Below are 22,879 nucleotides of genomic sequence, written 5' to 3' on the forward strand. Positions count from 1 at the left end.
TTCTGGTTCCAAATGAGATATGTGCTTGACCGGTCAGTTGGTAACTCTGGTGTTCTTAACTCTGAGATTCTACTGTACTAGGTTACTTTCTACATTTGTAACAGCACTTGTGTTATTTTCTGTTGACAATCAGGTTTTGCAATAAATACCTGGATGCAGTAAGCGTACGTCCATTAATTTTTTTTCTACTTCAGAAGACTCATGCTTAAATGTGGGTCTTTGAAGGCTATTTGCAAGTCCTCCATCAGCTCGTAAGCAGCTCGAGCCGGTCTGAAAGCTATACTCCTCTAGAACCAAGGCTACTGAATGAATGTGTGTCAGTTGATCTTTGTATGAGAGAATAAAAGGTAGTTTGGGAGTGGGGATTAGCTACCTTTTAAAGAATAGAAGCTTGGGAGTGACGTGAACAGGGTAACAACATAAAGGATTGAAGTAGGTAGAGAGGAATACATAGAAAGTAAGAAAAGGAAAGTGGAAGGGAGAAGTAGAGAAAAGATACAATTAGAGAACACAAAAGAAGAATGGGATCTAATATACAAAGAAGATATAAAAGAGAAAGGGGAAAGTATTAAGATGGGGAATAACTTCTGTTGCCTCAGTGAACAGAAGAGATGAAAGATGTAAATTGCTATTTTTTAAATCGTCCTTGTTAACGTTGCACTTATTTAATTGCTTAAGTGTTTGGTGCATTGGCATGACATTTCATAATAGCATTGATACTGCAGCTAAACTGGACAATAAGACAAACCAGAGGTGCAAAACAGGTAACAATAGCAAATTTGGTGCATTATTATGAAGGCAATTGTCATCTTTTGTAGCGTTAAGGATTAACATAATAGAATGTATTATATACATTTAAAACTGAAAATTACCATATTGCATTTAAAAAAAAAAAAACTCTTTCAGATTAGGTTTTTTCTGTAGCAGAGCCAGAATTTTATCTAGGTTTACTAATATGACAGTAATGTAGTCTGAATTAGTGGTTACTTTTAAAAAGCTCAACAGTTGCCATCAGTGTTACTTGAGACAGATTAGTCCATCCAAAACAGGCTATAATTGCATTATCCTAGGTCTGGTCTACTCTACGCATTTATACCGAATTTAGCAGCATTAAACCGAATTAACCCTGCACTCGTCCACACAACGAAGCCCTTTATATCAATAAAAAGGGCTCTTAATACCAATTTCTGTACTCCTCCCCAATGAGAGGAGTAACGCTGAAATTGGTATTGCCATGTCGGATTAGGGTTAGTGTGGCTGCAATTTGACGGTATTGGCCCCGAGGTGCTATCCCACAGTGCACCATTGTGACCGCTCTGGACAGCAATCTGAACTCGGATGCACTGGCCAGGTAGACAGGAAATGTCCCGCAAACTTTTGAATTTCATTTCCTGTTTGCCCAGCATGGAGCTCTGATCAGCACGGGTGGCCATGCAGTCCCAAATCCAAAAAGAGCTCCAGCATGGACCGTACAGGAGATACTGGATATAATCCTGTATGGGGAGACAAATCGGTTCTATCAGAGCTCCGTCCCAAAGATGAAATGCCAAAGCATTTGAAAAAATCTCCAGGGCTATGATAGACAGAGGCCACAGCAGGGACTCAACACAGTGCTGTGTGACAAGCATAATGGAAAGCCAAAGAATCAAGTGGACGCTCATGGAGGGACAGAGGGGGGACTGAGGACTCGAGCTATCCCACAGTCCCCGCAGTCTCTGAAAAGCATTTGCATTCTTGGCTGAGCTCCCAATACCTGGAGGGTCAAAAACATTGTTGCGGGTGGTTCAGGGTATATGTCATCGATTTACCCTCTTCCCCGCCCCCCGTGAAAGAAAAGGGAAAAAAATTGTTTATTGACTTTTTTCAGTGTCACCATATGTCTACTGGATGCTGCTAGTAGATGAGCAGCATCCCCTCCACTCCCCTGATGGCAGATGGTACAATAGGACTGATAGCCGTTGTCGTCATCCTGTGAGTGCTCCTGGCTGGCCTCAATGAGGTCGGCCGGTGGCGCCTGGGCAAAAATGGGAATGACTCCCGGTCATTCCCTTCTTTAAGCTTTGTCTAATGGAGATTCAGTCCTGCCTGGACTATTGTAGCAGCTGGAGGCTGCCTCCCCCTCATTTTATCTCACTAAAAAGTCAGTGTTTCTTATTCATGTATTCTTTATTACTTCATTACACAAATGGGGGCATAACTGCCACGGTAGCCCAGGAGGGGTGTGGGAGGAGGGAAGCAACGGGTGGGGTTGTTGCAGGGGCACCCCCTAGAATGGCATGCAGCTCATCATTTCTGTGGGATGTCTGGGGCTCTGACCTGGAGCAGCTGTGCTCTCTGGTTCTTTAGTAGGCTTGCCTCATATTCTAGGCAGGACTGACTCTCTATTTTTAGACAAAACGTAAAGAAGGGAATGACCTGGGAAGTCATTCCCATTTTTGTCCATGCACCCCCGGCCGACCTCAGCGAGGCCAGCCAGGAGCACTCATGACAGCAGCAGATGGTACAATAGGACTGGTAACTGTCATCGCCAATTTCCAAAGCAGCAGATGGTGCAATAGGGCTGGTAAACATCTCTGCTACCTTGCAGAGGCAAATGAATGCTGCTGTGTAGCACTGCAGTACCGCGTCTGTCAGCAGCATCCAGTACACATAAGGTGACAGTGAAAAAAGGCTAAACGGGCTCCATGGTTGCCATGCTGTGGTGTCTGCCAGGGCAATCCAGGGAAAAGGTCTCTAAATGATTGTCTGCCATTGCTTTCAAGGAGGAAGGATTGAGTGACGACATTTACCCAGAATCACCTGTGACACTGTTTTTGTCGCATCATGCATTGGGATCTCAACCCAGAATTCCAGTGGGTGGAGGAGACTGCGGGAACTATGAGATAGCTATGGGATAGCTACCCACAGTGCAACGCTCCGGAAATCGGCGCTAGCCTCGGTACATGGATGCACACCGCCGAATTAATGTGCTTAGTGTGGCTGCATATACTTGACTTTATATAAGCTGTTTTTAGATTCCGGTTTCTGTAAAAACAGAATAATCCTGTACTGTAGACATACCCCTAGATACACTGTGTGGTAACTGTTGCTAAATGTTGGCTGATTACTGGAGATTGCTGTACTTTCTACATGTTTTCTATATCAGTGAGTTTTTCTCTGCTGTTTTCATACAGTGAGAATTTTGTGTGCCTCATAAAGAGAGAACTTTTTGTATAATAATGCAGTTCCCTAAGGAATTTTTTAGGGATTCTTTTTGTTCGGTTATGATGCCTTCAGGCAGGGCTAGTTTTACTCTTGTCAATCTGTAAAATGTAGTGCCATATTAAATAAAATTTTGGTTTAATTTCCAAAATGTTTTGTTCTGCTTATTTTCACCCTTCTTTTCGTATCCAGTGTCATTCAACACTACTTCAGCTAATAAGCTATGGATAAAAGAGAGATTTTGCTCATAGATTTACGTTGAAGATTTCACTTGAGAATTTTACACACACATTTTACTATAACTTTAAAACCGCTTATGAGAAACCTTGGTCTTGCCATAGATTTAGCTTTTTTAATTAAGCATATAAATTGGGGTGCTAAACTAGTATTGTAACATCTTTGTAGTCTTACCAGCACCTACATAGGTGTGCATCAGTAACAGTACATGTTGTGCTGCCTAAATTAAGCTATTGGAGTATTGTGCTAGTAAGAATTGGCTTAATTTATTCTGCAGCATGTACTGAAAGTCTAATTTTTTTCAGGGATAATGATGTCCATTTAACTCCAAATAAATCAGATTAAATTCCATTGAGGGAATTGTGCAGAAGAACAAAGGCAGCTTTTAATCCTTATTTTAAAGTTAATGTAGATTTTCTTCATTTTGATTATACTATTCATGATTTTAATAACTAATGTATGTTAAGGAAATATAAGAATTTTTTCACGGAACAAGAAAAATGAAGAAAAAAGCAAGTTACTGTGCTTATGCATGTAAAATTGACAGTGACATGATGGGGGGAGGGATAGCTCAGTGATTTGACCATTGGCCTGCTAAACCCAGGGTTGTGAGTTCAGTCCTTGAGGGGGCTGCTTAGGGATCTGGGACAAAAATCAGTACTTGCTCCTGCTATTGAATGCAGGGGGCTGGACTCAATGACTTTTCAAGGTCCCTTCCAGTTCCAGAAGATAGGTATATCTCCAATTATTACTTATTACTAGTGGTGAAATTTTTTTAAATATACTTTCTATGCATTTGAAGCTGATTTTAGTAGTTTAGTTTCACCTAACACACTCCAAATGCTACTAACAAATAATAGAGGATGTGGAAACAAACAGCTATAAATCATATAAACTTCAGCTGACCTTTTCGTTGATCTCTCTTGGGAAATTAATAGAGCCAGAGCATTTTTGAAGGGCTCTGAGGGAGAAAGCTTTTCCTCTGATGGATCACTGAGTTAATGGTTTGCAATTCTATAGTACGCTTTTATCCTTAACCATTGATGAGGTAGCCTATACACACTGCCCACCCTGGCTTTCCCTTCAGAGTTGTCTGGTTCACAGATGGCCTGCAACAACTGAAAGAGGAAGGAGACGATGAGAGCTAGAACGATGATGGAAGTCTTGAAGGGAAACTGATCAACTCATAAAGAATTTAAAAACACTTGTGCAGTAGTTGTGTGGGAAGGCAAGTAGAGGTTCTTTGTCTCGAGGAAGGATTCTGCAAAATTCTCAATCAGTTTTGTTTTGGGTTGTATACGGCTTGGTGAATACTTGCTGTGTCCACCTGAGTGCTGATTTGAATAGGAAATTTTTGTTTTACGGTGAAACGGCATTCTGATTCAGGCCAAACTTGGTGCATCATGGGGAGGCAAACATTACCTCATCTCTGCTTGAGTTTGAACCAGTGGCACTCTCATGTACTGAAAGTGTTGGGAGAACATGAATCCATGTCTTTACTTGTTGCTGAAGGCCAGCAGGGAAATGCTTACCCTTGTATTGATGGAAATTGTTAACATTTTCTTTTGAGAGAAGCTGGCAGTCTGATGCATTTAAGAGTCTTTGGTATGACCTATGCTCAAGAAATCATCACAATTCCTTGTGGTAAGGATAACTGACAAGTTTGTTGCAAGATAAGTCACAGTACGTAGATGTCTCAGAATTCTCTGACCCTTGTCTGGGTACTAACTACTATGTAGTGATACATGAAAATCAAATTCCAGATATTCAGGTGGTTTAAATCAACCTAGCTCCATTGAAATCACCCATATACCAGTTTACACCTGGCTCCAAGTATTCATGCTGGTATTAGATCTCTTAGCTGTCTTTGATACTGTTGACCACAAAGTTATTTTTACATGCTTTTGATCTTGGTAAGAGTTGATAGTATTGCTTTAGGTGGGCTTGGTCCAAAGAGGAACTGCTCTTCTACCTATAGGCTGCTCTTGTATGAAGTTCCCTGAAGTCCACTTTTGTCCTCTCCTTTCAATAAGGTGTATATGAGTCCACCAATAAGGAAGCATATGGTTGTGTTGTTGTTTTTAGTATGCAGTATACTAGCTGAATGTGCAGTTGAGTTCCTTTCCCAATGTGTGGTTGAGGTGTAAATGTGACGGGAAGTTAACTGTCTGAGGTTTACCAGTCCTGGTAAAACAGAGGTGATATGGAGGAAGGCAATGAGAAATATGGCAAATTTGTCTCTCCGTGTCTGTCAGGCAAGCTTCCCCACTGTATTACCTGTGTCCGCAATCTGATAGTCTGGTTATGTTCCTAGTTCTTGTTGGATGGTCCTCTTTTATTGGTACCCAAGGCAACTTTTCACTTTTATTTTTTGAAGAGGTTGCATCCTTTCTTTCTGTTACAGACTACACTGTTGTAATTCAAGCTTTTTATTACCCTGACACTAGACTGCAGATTTGTGCTGTATTTAACCCCATTTCTGAGTTAAAACTAGAGCAGAATATGGCAACATGCCTAAGTGAAGTGTTCCATTAGGACCAGTGTTTCGTGATCTGCTCTGGCTTCTTGTGTATTTCTGGATGGAGTTCTGGGTGTTGGCATTCATCTATTAAGTGCTAAGTAGCTTAAGGTCTGTCTTCTGGAGAGACCTCTTCTCTTCCTGTACCATATTACTGAATTGAGATCAGCAGAGGCATACTAGGTAGACATCTCCTTGAGGTGAACACAACAGGCTTATTGCTGAGATAATCTTTGTGAGGATTCTATTCCTCATCTTGGCCTACAGTAACTCAAACCTGTTGATGTTTAGGGCATGCTTATCCTCTTTAATGAAGCTTTTGAGAATGAGGGATGATTAAGGCTAAGATTTTTGTCATGAATATTTTTAGTAAACTTCACGGACAGGTCATGGGCAAAAAAGAAAAATTCACAGAAACTATGACCTGTCCGTGAAGTTTACTAAAAATATGCCTGGCAAAATGGGGATCTGCAGGTCCCCACACTGTCTGAAGCATCGGGCTGGGAGCTGTGGGGAGCCCCTGCCTCCCACGTTAGTCAAGGGCTGCAGGGTGGCGCGCGATGGCCGAGGGCTCGGGGGATTCCCCTGCTGCCTGTGGTGGCTGGTGGCTCCGGGATTCCCCCACTGCCTGCAGTGGCTGGTACCCCCGCCGGCAGCTGGGGTTCCCCATCCCTCGCAGGGGTTTTGGGGTTTTCCCACCACCCGTGGTGGCTGGGAGCTCGGGGTTCCTCCACTGCCCGCAGCAGCTTGTACCTCCGGGGACCCCACCAGACGCACCGGGGATACCCTGCAGCTCCCTTCCCCCTACTTGAGGCAAGGGGGACCCTGGAGCTCGCGACCACCACAGGCTGAAGTCATGGAGGTCGCTGGAAATCACAGATTCAGTTACTTCTGCAACCTCCGTGACAAAATCATCGCCTATGGGTTGATACCTACAGAAAGTGGGATTTGCAATAGTTCATTTCACAGTCATAAAGTTATGTGTATGGAGTATTGTGCGGTTTGTTGATTTCTACTGTATTTAAACTGATTGGTAGAGGTGCTTACAAAAAATCCAGTTTTTTAGCTTTTTAGTTAAATATAAACAGTAGATGTTTGCTGTATATTCCATCTTCCAATTACACCTGCCCCATACAATACCTCTTTTTCCCTTTCTGTGGTGGACAGTTTTATTATTTGCAGAAAATAATATTAAATAAAAGCAGAGGTTATGTATTGATACTAATACCATTGAACTGAGTCCTTAATATGAAAATATTTCATATGAAAATGTAGGTGATGCTCCTGAGCATGAGTCTCTTAACCAATATTTTATTTTATTTAGATTTAAATAGCGGGGGAAAAAAGACTTCTGTTCACGAGCTTCCGGCACCTGATGCTTCTAATGTTACATAATATTCTCAGCAGTGTTAAAAATACCAGCAATACCCTCAGTTACCAAAAACCCTGTTAATCCAAATATTTTGATGTCCTGAAATGGGGTTTTATACCATGTTTCATTTTACGTCGGCCTGGTGTTCTTTTTGTTAGCTGTATTAGAACGACTGAATTACAATGATATTTGCTTTTTTGGAGAAAAAAATAGCTTTCATGCTCCATTTAGGTCCTTTTGAAATTCAAATACCTTTTAGCTTTCTCAAATTTGTGCCCAGTTAATAAGCCAAAGGAACATGAAAGTTGAATAACAATCACTGGCATATGAAAAGCATGCTTAGGAAAAATAACTGTTTAATTTATGTGAATCGCTGTTTAGTTTAGAGTTACAATGTGATTGACTGTTGCTTGAAGAATGTAAACCTAACAAATGTCAGAAAGCAAAGCTAATGGTCTGTTTGCTTTTTTAAAAAAGCTAATTTTGTAGGTAGATTGTTGGCTTTAAAATATTCTTCACTGCTTTTCTCTTGCCTTTTTTTCTATCAGTTCCTTTCTTAATTGATCACTTTGTTTCTCTCTACCTCCTGTGGCAGTCTGTTCCCTGTAAAAGGACCAATCTGTCTAAGGTAGAGAAACTCAATTTCTATATATTGATTGCTATGTCTGCATATAGTTAACTTGCAGAGGCTGTGCTAATCATTCATCTGTCTTGTTTAATGTTACTATTTAAATCATTTCTTCCCAGAAATTCAGTTACTTTTCAGCTTCCATACAAGTGCCCAGCAATCTAACTGGTGGCCATATTTAAGGAAATGTTTTCAATTCTTATAGAGCATATTAAGCTATTATAAAACTTGCCAGGCCACAATATTAACGTAAACTTTTAAAACAGACACCATGATGTAAAATGTACCATGCTTTATTTCGGTTTTGTAATTTTCAAGAAATGACACTCCTTTTTCCCATGTTTTTTTAATTAGACTAGAATTTGAGAGACAACAACGAGAGGAACTGGAAAAATTAGAAAGTAAAAGGTAACTTCTTTCTACTACCCGTCTGAGGTATTTATGCCCCTCATAATCTCAGTGTCTGAGTGCCTCACAATCTTTAATACATTTATCCTCAGAACATCGCTGTGGAGTAGGTAAGTACTATTGTCCCCATTTTACAGATGGGAAACTAAGACAGAGAGGCAAAATGACTTGCCTAAAGTCACACAGGAAGTTCAGGGAATTTAAGCCCAAGCCCTAACCACTGTACCATCCTTCCTCACTATACTCACTGTGGTTGAGTATATATGAAGAAATATGCATTATTTGAATTCAGATTTTGTTGTCTGTTTTCTGTATGTATTTTCTTTCGTTCTCTTATTTTGTCCGAGTTTGACTATTTTACTTATTCAAGGCTAAACAATTGGCTGTACAATGCCATTATACTAATCTTCAGACCACTGCACTATGCCGATATGTGTAGCTTGGCGTTTTCTACACTCCTTCATAATTAATCTTGTCCCTCCTCCCCTCCTGCCCTCAAAGAGACTGAGAGAGGAGAATTGTATTCTGTATAAGGAAGAGAAGACAGTTTGTCTCTAGGAGACAGCAGCTATTCCCACACTTCCAACCAAATGTGCCAATTACAAGAGGAAGTTCCCTAAAAGAGTGAAATTTGATGGATTAAAACAATTGACTCAAACAAGATTGGAGGATGTGAATTTTTAATTTAATCATTGTGTTCATGCCTGAATCTTATTCTACAGCGCAGTCATGCAGTGTGTATTTACATTGGATGGAGTTATTGTGGTTTAAACGTAGTGCTTTTACTACTAACATGAATTGACTTAGTGTAATTTCATATACCTACAATTTAAAGATAATTTAATGATAGTTCAGTATGTGTCAATTCTGTAGTGTATCTGCTTGTCAGGTAAAGCTTTGCTCGAAGTAATTTGGATCTGATAACTATGTTTTTCTCCAGAAATTGAGTTAAATATAAGCTACTGAATTATGAAGGCATGTTACTAACATGAGGCAGATCAAAAAAGACTGAAATAAAATTGTGTCTTTAAACAAAACAATTCATGTTGGTATGTGTTTTTAGTTCCTCTTCCAAACCCTGTTAACTTTTAGGAAAATATTAACCATATTAGGGAAAGGGAAGGAATGTTTTGAAGGTATCAATCTCATTATACATATTGTACATATTTTATTTTAGGAAACTGATAGAAGAAATGGAAGAAAAACAAAAATCTGACAAAGCAGAACTAGAAAGAATGCAGCAAGAGGTGGAGTCACAGCGCAAGGAAACAGAAATAGTCCAACTGGAAATACGAAAACAGGAAGAGAGCCTGAAACGGCGAAGCGTTCACATTGAAAGCAGGTTAAAAGACTTACTGGCTGAAAAAGAGAAATTTGAAGAAGAGAGACTACGAGAACATCAGGAGATAGAATTTCAGAAAACGAAACAACAGGAAGAAATTTTTGCTCGAGTTAAAGAAGAACTGCAACGCTTGCAAGAACTTAATAATAATGAAAAAGTTGAGAAAATGCAGATTTTCAGAGAACTAGAAAAACTTAAAAAGGAAAAAGATGAACAGTGCATCAAGCTGGAATTAGAAAAAAAAAGGCTTGAAGAACAAGAAAGGGAGCAGGTGATGCAAGTGGCTCACCTAGAAGGACAGCTTCGAGAGAAACAGGTTATGATACAGCTACTCAAGAGAGGGGATGTGCAAAGGGTTGAAGAAGAGAAAAGAGAACTTGAAGAAATTAGAGAATCTCTCTTGAGGGTCAAGGAAGCTAGATCTGAAGGTGACGAAGACAGTGAAGAATTAGAAAAAGCACAGCATAATTTCGTGGATTTTAAAAGAAAGCAATTAGAACAATTGACTATTTTGGAGAAAGACTTATTTCAACAAAGGGATCATCTAGAAAAGGAAGTAGCAGATGAACATGAAACTCTGGACCGTTTAAAATATGCACACAAGGAACGGTTAAACCTCCTCAAGAAAGATGATGAAAACGTTGTGGATGCTACACTGATGGTTGAAGAATTTGACAAGATAAAGCCAGCAGAATACAGGCTCCAATATAAAGAGCGCCAGCTTCAATACCTGATGCATAATCACTTGCCAGCTTTGTTGGAAGAAAAACAGAGAGCTACTGAAGTCCTTGATAGAGGTCTGCTAGGGTTAGACAATACTCTTTATCAAGTTGAGAAAGAAATGGAAGAAAAAGAAGAACAGCTTGCGCAATATAGAGTCAGCACTAACCAGCTGCAGCAGCTCCAAGAAACATTTGAATTTACAGCCAACATAGCTCGTCAGGAGGAAAAAGTTCGGAAAAAAGAAAAAGAAATTCTCGAATCAAGGGAGAAACAGCAGAGAGAGGCACTGGAGCAAGCAGTAGCTAAGTTGGAAAGGAGACACTCTGCTCTGCAGCGTAGTTCCACAATAGATGTTGAAATTGAAGAGCAAAAACAAAAACTTGCAATTCTCAACAGCAGCTGCAGCGAACAGGCAGGTCTGCAGGCTAGTCTAGAAGCTGAACAAAAAGCCCTGGAACAGGATAGAGAAAGGTGAGAATACGGGGATCATCAATTTAATAGACTCTGTACACAAAGAAGTGTGTTTTGCCTATATTTTAGATTGTACAAAAGAGACTTCTTTGTTTCTTAGTATTCCAGTTCCACAGTGCATGTAAGGTGGTTGTCCCCAGAAGTGACAGGGTATAGTTATGAACTCATTCTAAAGCCTATATTTCTTGCTTTTCAATTAAGTTCTGTTCAGCTACGTATCCTGTCTTCATCAGCAGAGTATTTGTGTCCATTATCACAGTATTTAAGTTCCTTATTTGAACATGTTTTTTTCCTGTCCAGAAAGCTCAGCTGAGCAAGGGGCCAGCAACACATTCTATATGTACACAGAAACAATTCTCATAAGTTGTTTAAGTGTATGCATAGATTTTTCTTTCCATCTTTAAAAATAATTAGAAATCAAGTTAAATAAAATATAAATGAAGGAATATGTTCATGGTGTTGGGTACCTCATCTTGATTGGATAAAGCATAGCTTTTGGTGGCACTGACTAAAGGCTACTTAGTCATTGTAATTGAAAACCGGAGAATAGTCAGTAAGCACCTAGTTATCTTGACAAAGAAAATGATATAAAAGTTGGGAACTGATATGTATGATAAATGTCAAACAGTAATTCTTTGATAGGCTTAACATCCTCTTACATACCTTTTTTGTCTTCAGAGTAAACAGACATGGTATTTAATACTTGGTTATTTACTATGAGACTAAAATCAAAGACTAAGCTCATGTTGGAAACACCCTATTGAAAGATTCCTACAAAAAACTAATTTATTCCCTAACCAGCCAGTCAACATTCATAGAATCATAGAATTGTTGGACTGGAAGGACATCTCGAGAGGTCATCTATCCCAGTCCCCTTCACTTATGACATGACTAAGTATTATCTAAACCATCCCTGACAGGAGTTTGTCTAGCCTGCTATTAAAAATCTCAAATGATGGAGATTCCACAGCCTCCCTAGGCAACGTATTCCAGTGCTTAGCTTCCCTGACAGGAAGATTTTCCTAATGTCCAACCTAAACTGCCTGTGACAGGTCTTCCTAGGGTGAAACCTGGAACTGGGGTATCACTGGGCCCTCTGTCCCTCCAACCCGGGCTTCCTATCACATTGTGATGTTGTTGCTAAGCCACAAACCTGTGTCAGGTACTGTTCTTACACAGACATGCACAGTCAGAGACACACCCAGCTGAGTTACATGAATGTTTCTCTCAGTTCACTCATGAACTAACAATAGAGAGACTCCAGTTGATTCCCCCAGCTCCGCAGCCTAGGACCCCAGGGCTGTACCGTCTTGCCCTGGTCAGATGCCCGACCAGTATAAGTTTACTAATCAGTTTGCCCCTCCCTCAGTGTGGAGAGGACATGCACTAGTTTTTGTTTCTGAGCAGATTTTCCAAGCACTTTAACGAAATGCACTGTTTTTAGATAAAATATAAAACAGATTTATTAACTACAGAAAGATAAATAGATTTTAAGTGATTATAAGTAATAAGCATACAGCTCAAAGTTGGTTACCTACGAAATAAAAGTAAAATTGCAAACTGAGTTCTATAAATTAGACCAGATTTGAGTCTGATTTGAACCTGATAGATGGTATAGTTTCTTAATACACAGGCTGGGATTCTTCTTTCCAGCTTGGGACCACTTCCCTGTTCCAGATCTTTGTCCTCCAGATGTGCTTCCAGGTGAGAAGTTGTGGGAGAAGTGAAGCCAAGTGATGATGTCACTTCCCCTCTTTTATAGCTTCTTCGAGACCCTTTGCTATGACGTGGGTCAAGCAGTCTCTATTGTCTACACATGCTATCTCTGAGAAGTTCCCATTGTATACAGTTCCTAGGATAGTTGTCGTGTGTGTGGACTCCCTTTAATGGGCCATCAGCAGCATCTGGCTGCTCCATTGTTGTACCTGCAAGGCTGATTGTGGGTGTTCCCAGCCTTAAAACATATATTTCTGTAATGCACACATAGCAAAACTTCATAACTTCCCATACAATGATAGCGCATACAATCCAACAGGATATTAATGCTTAACAGGTCAAGACTTTTAAAATGATACCTCAACGAGGCATACTTTATCCAAAACATATCTTAATTATATGACATGTGAATATGGGGGTGCCAGGATACTGTTTTGAGCCACAGCATGTCACACCATCCTTGTTGCAATTTAGGCCCATTGCTTCTTGTCCTAACCTCAGGGGTTAAGGAGAACAATTTTTCTCCCTCCTCCTTGTAATAACCTCTTATGTACTTTAAAACTGTTATCATGTCCCTTTTCAGTCTTCTCTTTTCCAGACTAAACAAACCCATTTTTTTCAGTCTTCCTTCATAGGTCATGTTTTCTAGACCTTTAATCATTTTTGTTGCTCTTCTCTGGACTTTCTCTAATTTGTCCACATCTTTCCTGAAATGTGGTGCTTAGAACTGGACATTAATACTCCAGTAGAGGCCTAATCAGCATGGAGTAGAGCAGAAGAATTACTTCTCATGTCTTGCTTACAGCTCTCCTGCTAATACATCCCAGAATGGTATTTGCTTTTTTTTGCAACAGTGTTACACTGTTGTCTCATATTCATCTTGTGATCCACTCTGACCCCGAGATCCCTTTCTACAGTACTTCTTCCTAGGTTGTCATTTTCCATTTTGTATGTGTACAACTGATTGTTCCTTCCTAAGTGGAGTACTTTGCATTTGTCCTTATTGTATTTAATCCTATTTACTTCTGGATAAACTGGAGAAATGCTCTGATCATCTTGAATTTTAATCATCTCCTCCAAAGCACTTGCAACCCTTCCCAGCTTACTATCATTCTCAAACTTTGTAAGTGTACGCTCTATGCCATTCTGTAAACCATTGAAGAAGATATTGAACAGAACTGGACCCAGAACTCATCTCTGCAGGATCTACTTGATATGCCCTTCCAGCTTGACTGATAACTACTCTCGGAATGGTTTTCCAACCAGTTGTGCACCCACTAACCTATCTCCTTCTAGGTTATATTTCCCTAACTTGTTCATGAGAAAGTCATGCAGGAGAGTATCTAAAACCTTACTAAAGTCAAGATCTACCATATCTACTGCTTCCACTCTATCCAGAAGGCTTGTTACCCTGTCAAAAAAAAGCTATTAGGTTGGTTTGACACAATTTATTCTTGACAAAATCCATGCTGACTATTTCTTAACTCTGTGTTCTTAAAAAGAAATTGAATCATATGATGATGGTGGTTAGTGAGATAATGGGAGGGCGAGATGGGTACTAAAAAAGAAAATGTTGACCTACATTAAAAATATAACTGATAATTGTAGCACCTGGCTCAAGACAACAAATACGTTGGTGGTCTGTTTTTGAGAAGCGAAAGGGCTGATTTCATATTCCATTGCCTGAGGAAGAGGAAATAAAAGTACCTCTACCCAAATATATAGAAACCTATGTTGCCAATATTATATTTCTTTTTCTCTTCTGGATCTCCTGTACCAGTCAAGATATTCCAGTATAATTCATCCCAGCCATCAGATGTAGATGGAATAACAGTCTTTTGATGAGATCACCCCTCATAGAATCATAGACTATCAGGGTTGGAAGGGACCTCAGGAGGTCATCTAGTCCAACCCCCTGCTCAAGGCAGGACTGATTCCCAACTAAATCATCCCAGCCAGGGTTTTGTCAAGCCTGACCTTAAAAACCTCTAAGGAAGGAGATTCCACCACCTCCCTCGGTAACCCATTCCAGTGCTTCACCACCCTCCTAGCGAAAAATTTTTTACTAATATCCAACCTAAACCTCCTCCACTGTAACTTGAGACCATTACTCATTGTTCTGTCATCTGCTACCATTGAGAACAGTCTAGATCATCCTCTTTGGAACCCCCTTTCAGGTAGTTGAAAGAAGCTATCAAATCCCCCCTCATTCTTCTCTTCTGCAAACTTAACAATCCCAGTTCCCTTAGCCTCTCCTCATAAGTCATGTGTTCCAGCACCCTAATCATTTTTGTTGCCCTCCAGCTCACAGAACACAATTATTTGTCTTCAGTAAATGGCCTATCAGAACATTTGTCCACAGAAAATAAAAGGTTGAACAAAATGGAAAAGGTCTTGGCCAAATAGTAAATAGTAAAGTTTAGTTATTCAGAAAGAGCCTCTGATAGGAAAAATCAGGCAGCTTCTAATTTCCAAACAGATTAAGGAGATGATTAAGGAAGCTAACTTTAAATGCACCTGAGATTTCCTTCCTAGCTCTAAAGCCCATAAAATGAGATAGAATAGGTTCTTCTTGAGAAGAAAGAGTAGAAATCTATGAAGTGGGCAACAGTGTACATCACTGTTGATTTGTTGTAAAGCATCGTCAAGGAGAGATGGAAAATTTTATTTGTTCATTTTCTTTTTTCAATATCTTCTGTATCATTCCAGAATCATCCCCACCCTAGGAAAACTGGCAGAATGTCTCTGTGTAATGTTTCATGTTGGTTTTGTAGTTATTAATAGACTTACTAAAGTTTCACTTACTACTATGTGATGACAAATCCTTTATATGTACAAGGGATGATTGTGACAGGGTCACTGGAGTGCAATCTGGACTACAGGACCGCTGAGGCCTCCAAACCCACCAACCAGGGCTGCCATCACACTGTGATGCTGATGTCAAGCTACAAGCCTCTGAAGGGCACTGCCCTCACACAGACATCCACAGGCAGGGACACACCCAGCTGAGTTACATGAATGATCTCCCAGCCATTCATAAACCATCAATAGGGAGGCTCCAGCCAATTTCCTCCCAGCTCCCCAGTCATGCATCCAGAACTGTACTGTGTTGCACTGGTCAGAAGCCTGGCCAGTGTACATTCATTACTTAGTTCGCCACTTAGTCAAAGGAAAGTGGAAATGCACCAGCACTTTCCCAAGCACTTTAGACAACTCACTGGTAAGGACAGAACATTAAAAAAGTTTATTACCTAGAGAAAGATAGATTTTATGTGATCATAAGTGGTAGGCATAAAGATCAAAGTTAGTTACCTTAAGAAATAAAAATAGAAACATGCACTCTAAATCCTAAACGTTTAGTCTAAGCAAAAGTTGACTCAAGCAGAGTTTTTCACCCTGGCAGATGGTACAAGCAGGTCAGTACATAAGTACATAAATTGGGACTGCCTTCCAATCTGAAATCAAACTTATCCAGTTCAAAGCCTTTGTATTCCAGGCGTGCTTCCAGGTGTTGAGATGGGGGGAGAAAGACCAAGTGATGATGTCACTGTCTCTCTTGTATACTTTCTTCCAGCTTGTTGGAAAGATCTTGGCTGTGATGTGGGTTAGTCTGCCCTTCTCTGAGAAGTCTCTGGGATAGTGGATTGCGTGTTGATGAGCCATTAATGCCATCTGGCTATTGATGGTTACTCCTTTTTGTAACTGAAAGGTTGGTTGTGGGTGTTCCCAACCTCACAACATATTGCAGTAACACACATAGAGCAATACTTCATAACTTCCCATACAATGATACAGGGATATTAATGTTCAGCAGATCAAGATTTTTAAAATGATACCTCATAAGGTATACTTTGTACAAAACATCATAATATCACAGAGGTGAATATGAGGGTTCCAGGGTGCTACTTTGAGGTACAGAGTGTCACAATGATGTCATCAATAGACTTACTAATATTCTGTCTTCAGCTGTTGGCTGGGACTATACCCCAGCACTTAGGTGAAGTATGGAAGAGGTCAAACATAGGGAATTCAACTAAGGAAATTTTTGCCTTTCAAAAAGTGAGAAATGTTTCACAGTATCTAGGGCCTGAATTAAATCCCATTGAAATCAATGCATCAGGCCCATACTGTGTGGAAGAAGGGCACTACTGCATTTAAAAAAAACACCCATAATTATTGTCTGGAGATAAAAGGAAAGCTTTAGAACAGAGCTTTAAAATGGCTGTTTCTTGAGAGAGTCTTGAAAATTTGATTTTTTTGAAACCCAAAGTAATTATCTGATCCTCCTTTCTCCCACACTTTACACTGCTGCTTTCTTAGAAAATAATTCACATGGAATAGGTCAGATAAACATTTACCTGTAGCCAAACTGATTGGCTCTTCTCTATTGTTTTTTTCAAATCATTATTTCAAAGAATGAGTTCCTTTTCATCCTCCTCTCTGGAAGAAGTTACTTTGAAACCAGTTTATGAAGACTACATAGGTGCATATGTAATTTAGCAGGTTTGATATTGCTTTATAGTTTTTCTTCTAAGAACTAAATATTGATGTGTTTTTACATCCCTTAGCCATCTTTTGTACATGGGTAATTCAGTTGTTTTCTGAGCATTCCTTAGCTACTTACCAGTGTTACTAAAACAAGTAGAATGTTTTATTATTCAATTAAGCCACCTGATGGTGTGTGTCAATATATACATACAGATTAAGATGGAAGTCAGCTAAGCTCAGGTTTATGAAGCATATATAGTTACCTATAGCTTTTATATCTCTGCCTAGAATTCTGATTTTGTAAGAGATTCTCAAATGTACTGAATATTTATTAGACTATTTATGTCAAGTTGAGGCCCAAATTGCTCAGATTCTCTGAACAGGCTAATTAATGTAAACAATTTTGCCTCATAACTGGAGGTGGTTGCTATAGTTAAATGTCTAATAACCTGTCTGGGATAGAGGTAAATGCCCTTCTGGTTGCTTGGCAGTTACAGAGCATATTAAAAGCAATAACTTTACAACAAGAAATAATTTTAACAGTTCCCAAAATTGTGCAGGATATATTACAGAAGAAATGGAAAGGCTTGGTCCCTACCTTGGGATAGTAAGAATAGTTGCATATATTAAGTATTTAACTTGACTACTGTAACATCTGTAGTTAGCTACAAATAAGGGTTGCAGAAAAAATAGAAAGACGTGGTTCTTGCCCTGAAGACCTTGCAAGTGAGGGAAATAAACCATAGGAAAGGGATTGGTTGAAGAAGGAAAACAAGATAACAGTTTCAGGATCACATGGTTAACCAGGGAGAGATTTAGGACCACAGATTCTCTTAAATCACTTGTGTACTTTTTGAAACTCTCTCCATTAGTTTAGTAATATGAAGGTTTTGATGGTTCGGTGAAGATACTGGTCCTGATTCACTTTGCACTATCACCACTTTAAACCACGTTGACAATGTAAAGGAGTCGTTTTACTCCTCCTCCTTCTCTAAGGCCACGTCCAGACTAGATATTAAAATCGATTTTAGATACGCAACTTCAGCTACAGGAATAACGTAGCTGAAGTCGAATTTCTAAAATCGAGGTACTCACCCGTCTGGACGGTGCTGCATCGATGTCCGCGGGTCTCCGTGTCGATTCCGGAACTCCGTTCGGGTTGATGGAGTTCCGGAATCGATGTAAGCGCGCTCGGGGATCGATACATCGCGTCCAGACTAGACGCGATATATCGATCCCCGAGCAATCGATTTTAACCCGCCGATGCCGCGGGTTAGTCTGGACGTGGGCTTAGACTATTTAACACAGAGGTGGTGGTATAAAGTGGTCTGAGTAAAAATATCAGGCCCACTGTGTGGATTGGGGTACATGCAGTACAGTGATGAACCATATATGTGCCTAGATACATAAATACTGTTTTTGACTTCTCTTGAGCTTCATGGAGTAAGACAATCTTACTTAGTTTAATCTTAAGGTTCTAAATTCTTCAGAACATTCATGTTGTCTTTGTTTATGGTTTTCAGAGAACAGCACATAGTAATATGGATTCCCATTCCTGAATGGAGGTGTTGGACTGTAATGCATAATAAATTATACACATACGTGTGTTGCACACAATGTTTTTGTTTTTTATTGTTTAGTAAATATTGTCATTTGTTTGTTTTTCAGCAGCTTCAAATGCTGCCTAAATCCCAACCAGCAATAAAGTGTCTTGCATTGTCTATATTATGACGTCTTGCTGCATATGATCTCTGTGATGTTGTCTCGTCAGGGCTATCAGGAAATGAAAGGAGAGGCTCAAATCTATATTAGCTAGACAAAACTGTTAAGTCCAGTTTTCAGTTAAAGTAGTCTAAGAATAAGTGATCACTTTGCAGTGAGCTGTCAGTCCTTTGAAGTTGGATACATGTTATTTTTCTCAAGTTCTCATGTCTTATTACTAAATTAATTCTAAATCCAAATTCTGTCACCTATTTGTAAATATATATTTCAGGAAAATAAAGATGGCCAAACAACGGTTACAGCAAGTGAACTTGTGCTAGGGTTAAAATACATACAAAATTGTGTCTCAATTGGTACAGTGTTGTCATTTACCCCAATGCAGTAGAGAGAACACATCACCCTAATGCCTGCTTTATTTTTGAGTTAGTGGATCTAGAAAGATTAATACAGCCAGAGTATCACAGTCTCCCAACAACTTTCTCTCAAGATTTTTCCCCACACTGAATAGGTTTATCTTCTGGTCAAAAGGAACTGGTGACTTCTGGTCATGGTGCTAGAGGTATACTTCTGTTTAAAAGTTAAATAGAAATTAATTCATCATGGCCCCAATCCACTACATTCCTTCCCCATTTTTATTTTTCTGTTCTGAACTCAGAGTGTATAGAGCACTGATGAGCAGCCTGTAGCCTGATGGCTGCATGTGGCCTATCAGGATAGTCTGATTGAGGGCCATGAGACATTTTGCTGCCATTGACCGTCTTCAGGCATGCCCCCCGCAGCTCCCAGTAGCCACAGTTTGCCATTCCTGGTCAATGGAAGCTGCGGGAAGTGACGGCCAGCACATCCCTGCGGACGGTCAACATCTGCAAAATGTCTCATGGCCCACAATCAGATTACTCTCATGGGCCGCATGTGGCCCTTGGGCTTCAGGTTGCCCACTGGTTTAGAGCAAACTCAGTACTGTACATTTGAGGATATATGACTGAAAACTCTGAACCTATAAAATAATGTATATCTGCAAAGATCAGAATTTGTATAATTTCCTTTTCATTCACAGCGATTTGATCTTCTTCATGTTTGTGTTTTTTATTTTTAAATTACAGGTTGTTAAAAAGAAGAGCTACCTTAGACAAAAGTTGTACAATAAGCAGGGAAGGCTACACAAACCAATCCATGGGAATATACAAGCTAATTTAGTCTAAACTACAATACATCTGAAAGATGCAGATTAAAATTTATTATACGAAAACAATAAATATGCTAGGAAGTGTTTTTATTTGTAATACTTGATGCCTAAAGTATTTTCAGAGAAAAATACTCAGCCAGAATGTGAGTGACTTCTTATGTGCATAAATCAGCTTTTGTGACATATGAAATATATTTGAGAATGTGAGGAAACTTGTGTTTGGGAAAAATGATCTATTAGTAATTCAAAATAAATTCTAGCTCTGTATGGTGTTTTAAAAATGGTCCATTTTCAGATTACAAGATACCTGAACAAATAATGGGATTTACATACATTATTATGCAATTTTTAGGGTGTTTTTGTGAATAGACTCTGTCATGTTGTTAGATTTTCTTCATTTCTGACTCTAGTATTGTCTTTTGAGTTCAACCAATTTTTCCAGACTAGCAGCAGAATAATTGAAATCATTGATAGAGTTCTAAAATGAGGTAAGGTTTTTCAAGTCGTTCAAATAGATTGATTCATAAGACTTGGCCTAACTTTAATGAGCTAGCTGAGACATTAGCTGCATTGAAAGTTACAGATGTTGATTTATTGAGCTAAAATGCTTCTATTCTAGTCTGGTTTTCAAATGATAAGTGTATACTTTCCCTATCTAAATATGCATTAATAAAAGAACATTTTTTAGTATTTCTATGACTACAGTCATAAAGACCATAGGGGGGTAAGATCCTGATTTAATTATACCACCACCTAATTATCTCCAGTCTTATCTCTTTGCAAATATTCTTGGGAATCAGTGTGTTGTAAATAGGGAACTTAAAACACTGCAGACGGACATATTTCTTATTTTGAACAACATAGATTTTGAAATATATTTTTAAATCTACTTATAGACTGGACCAGGAAATTCAACAGCTGAAGCAGAAGATATATGAAGGTGATGGTGTACAAAAAGGGTATCATGGAACAGTAGAGGACAGACTCTCTCTCACCAATTCCCCTACCAGCCCTACAAAGTCACAGTCCCATTTTGTTCCACTGGTTGATGACAGGTACATATACTGATTTTATTCAGACTTAATATGATTTTAAATAATAGTGTTAAAGTATCACTGAAACATTCCAAACTCTGCATAAGTGTTTTCAAGATTTGGTCTTTATTTAGTAAATTATTAAAATAGTACTTTAATTGCAATCTAGATAGAAACATGCTCTGCCTTTACCACTTTGAAATGTTTTTTTATGATCAGTAGGCTTCTCTGAGATATATGCTGTATTAGAATAGTACCTGAAGAAACTTTAGGCTTATATTTATTTTAAATTGTTCTTAAATTTAATTGTTTAGATTTGCTTAAATGTCTGCTTGACTTACACCTTTGCATACTAAAAGTGACAAATAAAATTATATTAAGGGAAGCAGAATAGCAAAACATTGAACAAATTAATTCCATTATTTTCTCTTTCATTTCATTTTACACTTATGCACATAATAATTAGTATAGACTTTTGAAACTTTCACTGTGTCTGCAGGCCAAAATATTGTTAGTCTGCTTATTTATAGTGTGTGTGTTGGCAAAGTCATGAAAGGGAACTGTTAGCTTAAAAAAAATGTAAAATACAAAGGCAGCATGTAAATGGAGAGAAACATTTACTAGATATTTAACCAAGGGTCCACTAATTGCCAGTTATTAATTCTTTGGCCTTTTTAAGTTAAAGAAAAACTGGTGAAAAAAATCATAACTTTTTGGGGGCCAATAAAGTCTGTCCACAATGTTCTTATATACAATGCTTAAGATGAATAAACTATTCAAAGAACACTTTAAAATATCTATATTGATTGTCTTAAGAATAATTTTTTTATTGTATGTCTGTTCATTTTTTAAAAGAATAAATGCATTAATTGAAGAAGAAGTGCAAAGGCGTCTTCAGAATATTCACCACACATCTGAAAATAACAGTATGGGTCTGTCTCAGCCTACAGAAATTCTAAAGGTGAGCAGAGTCTGCTAGGAAACATCACTTTTAAAGATACCTTCAAAATCATTGGTTTTATTCCTTTATTCACAGTCCTCATGTTTTCCCTGTATTAATGTAAGTTTAGTTTATCAAATAATATAAAAAGAGTGGCTGTATTTTATTTGTGAAGAGCAGAACAAACACGTTTCAAATTATTTTTACGGAATTTAGTTTTATATCCTGACATTAAGTCATCTAAGGGTTGAAATACTTTGGTTTCAAACAGCAGTAGATCAAGGCATACTATGGAACTTGTACATAGCAGCAGGGTATAGCTAGCTACTTGATGTGCAGCATGCTAGTGCACCATAGAGTCTTTTTTACTTACTTACTTACTTCACACACACACACACACCCGCCCCCCGCTCCATTGAAGTCAGTGGGCTGGGATTTCACCCAATATTTCCATGTTGTCCTGCATTGCGTTATTTTCAGTGAACTGCATCTTAATCTAAGTTTCTTCTCAGATATATAGCACTCAATGAAAATATTCTCTAAATGGCACCAAAGCCTTTAACTTTTCCAAATTAATATGAAGAGTTTTTTTACTCCCTCTGCCTTTTATTATGCTTCTGTTGATGAAAACATAAAGTTCCATCGAAATGAATACTGAATATTTTTAATAATACATGCTTAAAAATGAACAAGCTATTCTTGTTAAAATTCCCTTTTTCCTAATTGGAAAACGGAATAGTTTAATTCAGCTGTATGGCAGTATCTTAGCAAACACCAGTAGAAGATGATGCATATTTTTGACAGTTAAGCTGATTACTTTAGGTCTGTGTTGCTATAAATAGTTCAACTTTTATAACAAGGAAACTTTTTTTTTAATCACACGTATCTTTTTG

The 22,879-nt window shown here is 38.7% G+C and overlaps 1 protein-coding gene across 9 annotated transcripts in view; it reads left to right on the top strand.

Moving 5' to 3' along the window:
* The window catches only part of KIF16B (kinesin family member 16B), a 202,650-nt gene that overhangs the window by 110,352 nt on the left and 69,419 nt on the right, over window positions 1-22,879 (top strand). For 7 of the 9 annotated variants that reach the window (XM_030557951.1, XM_030557953.1, XM_030557954.1 and 4 more), the window contains 5 exons: window positions 7,924-7,956; window positions 8,311-8,364; window positions 9,542-10,900; window positions 20,909-21,067; window positions 21,902-22,007. In XM_030557951.1, coding sequence (XP_030413811.1) covers window positions 7,924-7,956; window positions 8,311-8,364; window positions 9,542-10,900; window positions 20,909-21,067; window positions 21,902-22,007 — 1,711 coding nt within the window. The remainder of the gene's footprint in view (window positions 1-7,923; window positions 7,957-8,310; window positions 8,365-9,541; window positions 10,901-20,908; window positions 21,068-21,901; window positions 22,008-22,879) is intronic. The other 2 variants (XM_030557952.1, XM_030557947.1) reach the window with 1 other exon arrangement.

This window comes from Gopherus evgoodei, chromosome 3, assembly GCF_007399415.2.
Source record: "Gopherus evgoodei ecotype Sinaloan lineage chromosome 3, rGopEvg1_v1.p, whole genome shotgun sequence".
Lineage (NCBI taxonomy): Eukaryota > Metazoa > Chordata > Testudines > Testudinidae > Gopherus > Gopherus evgoodei.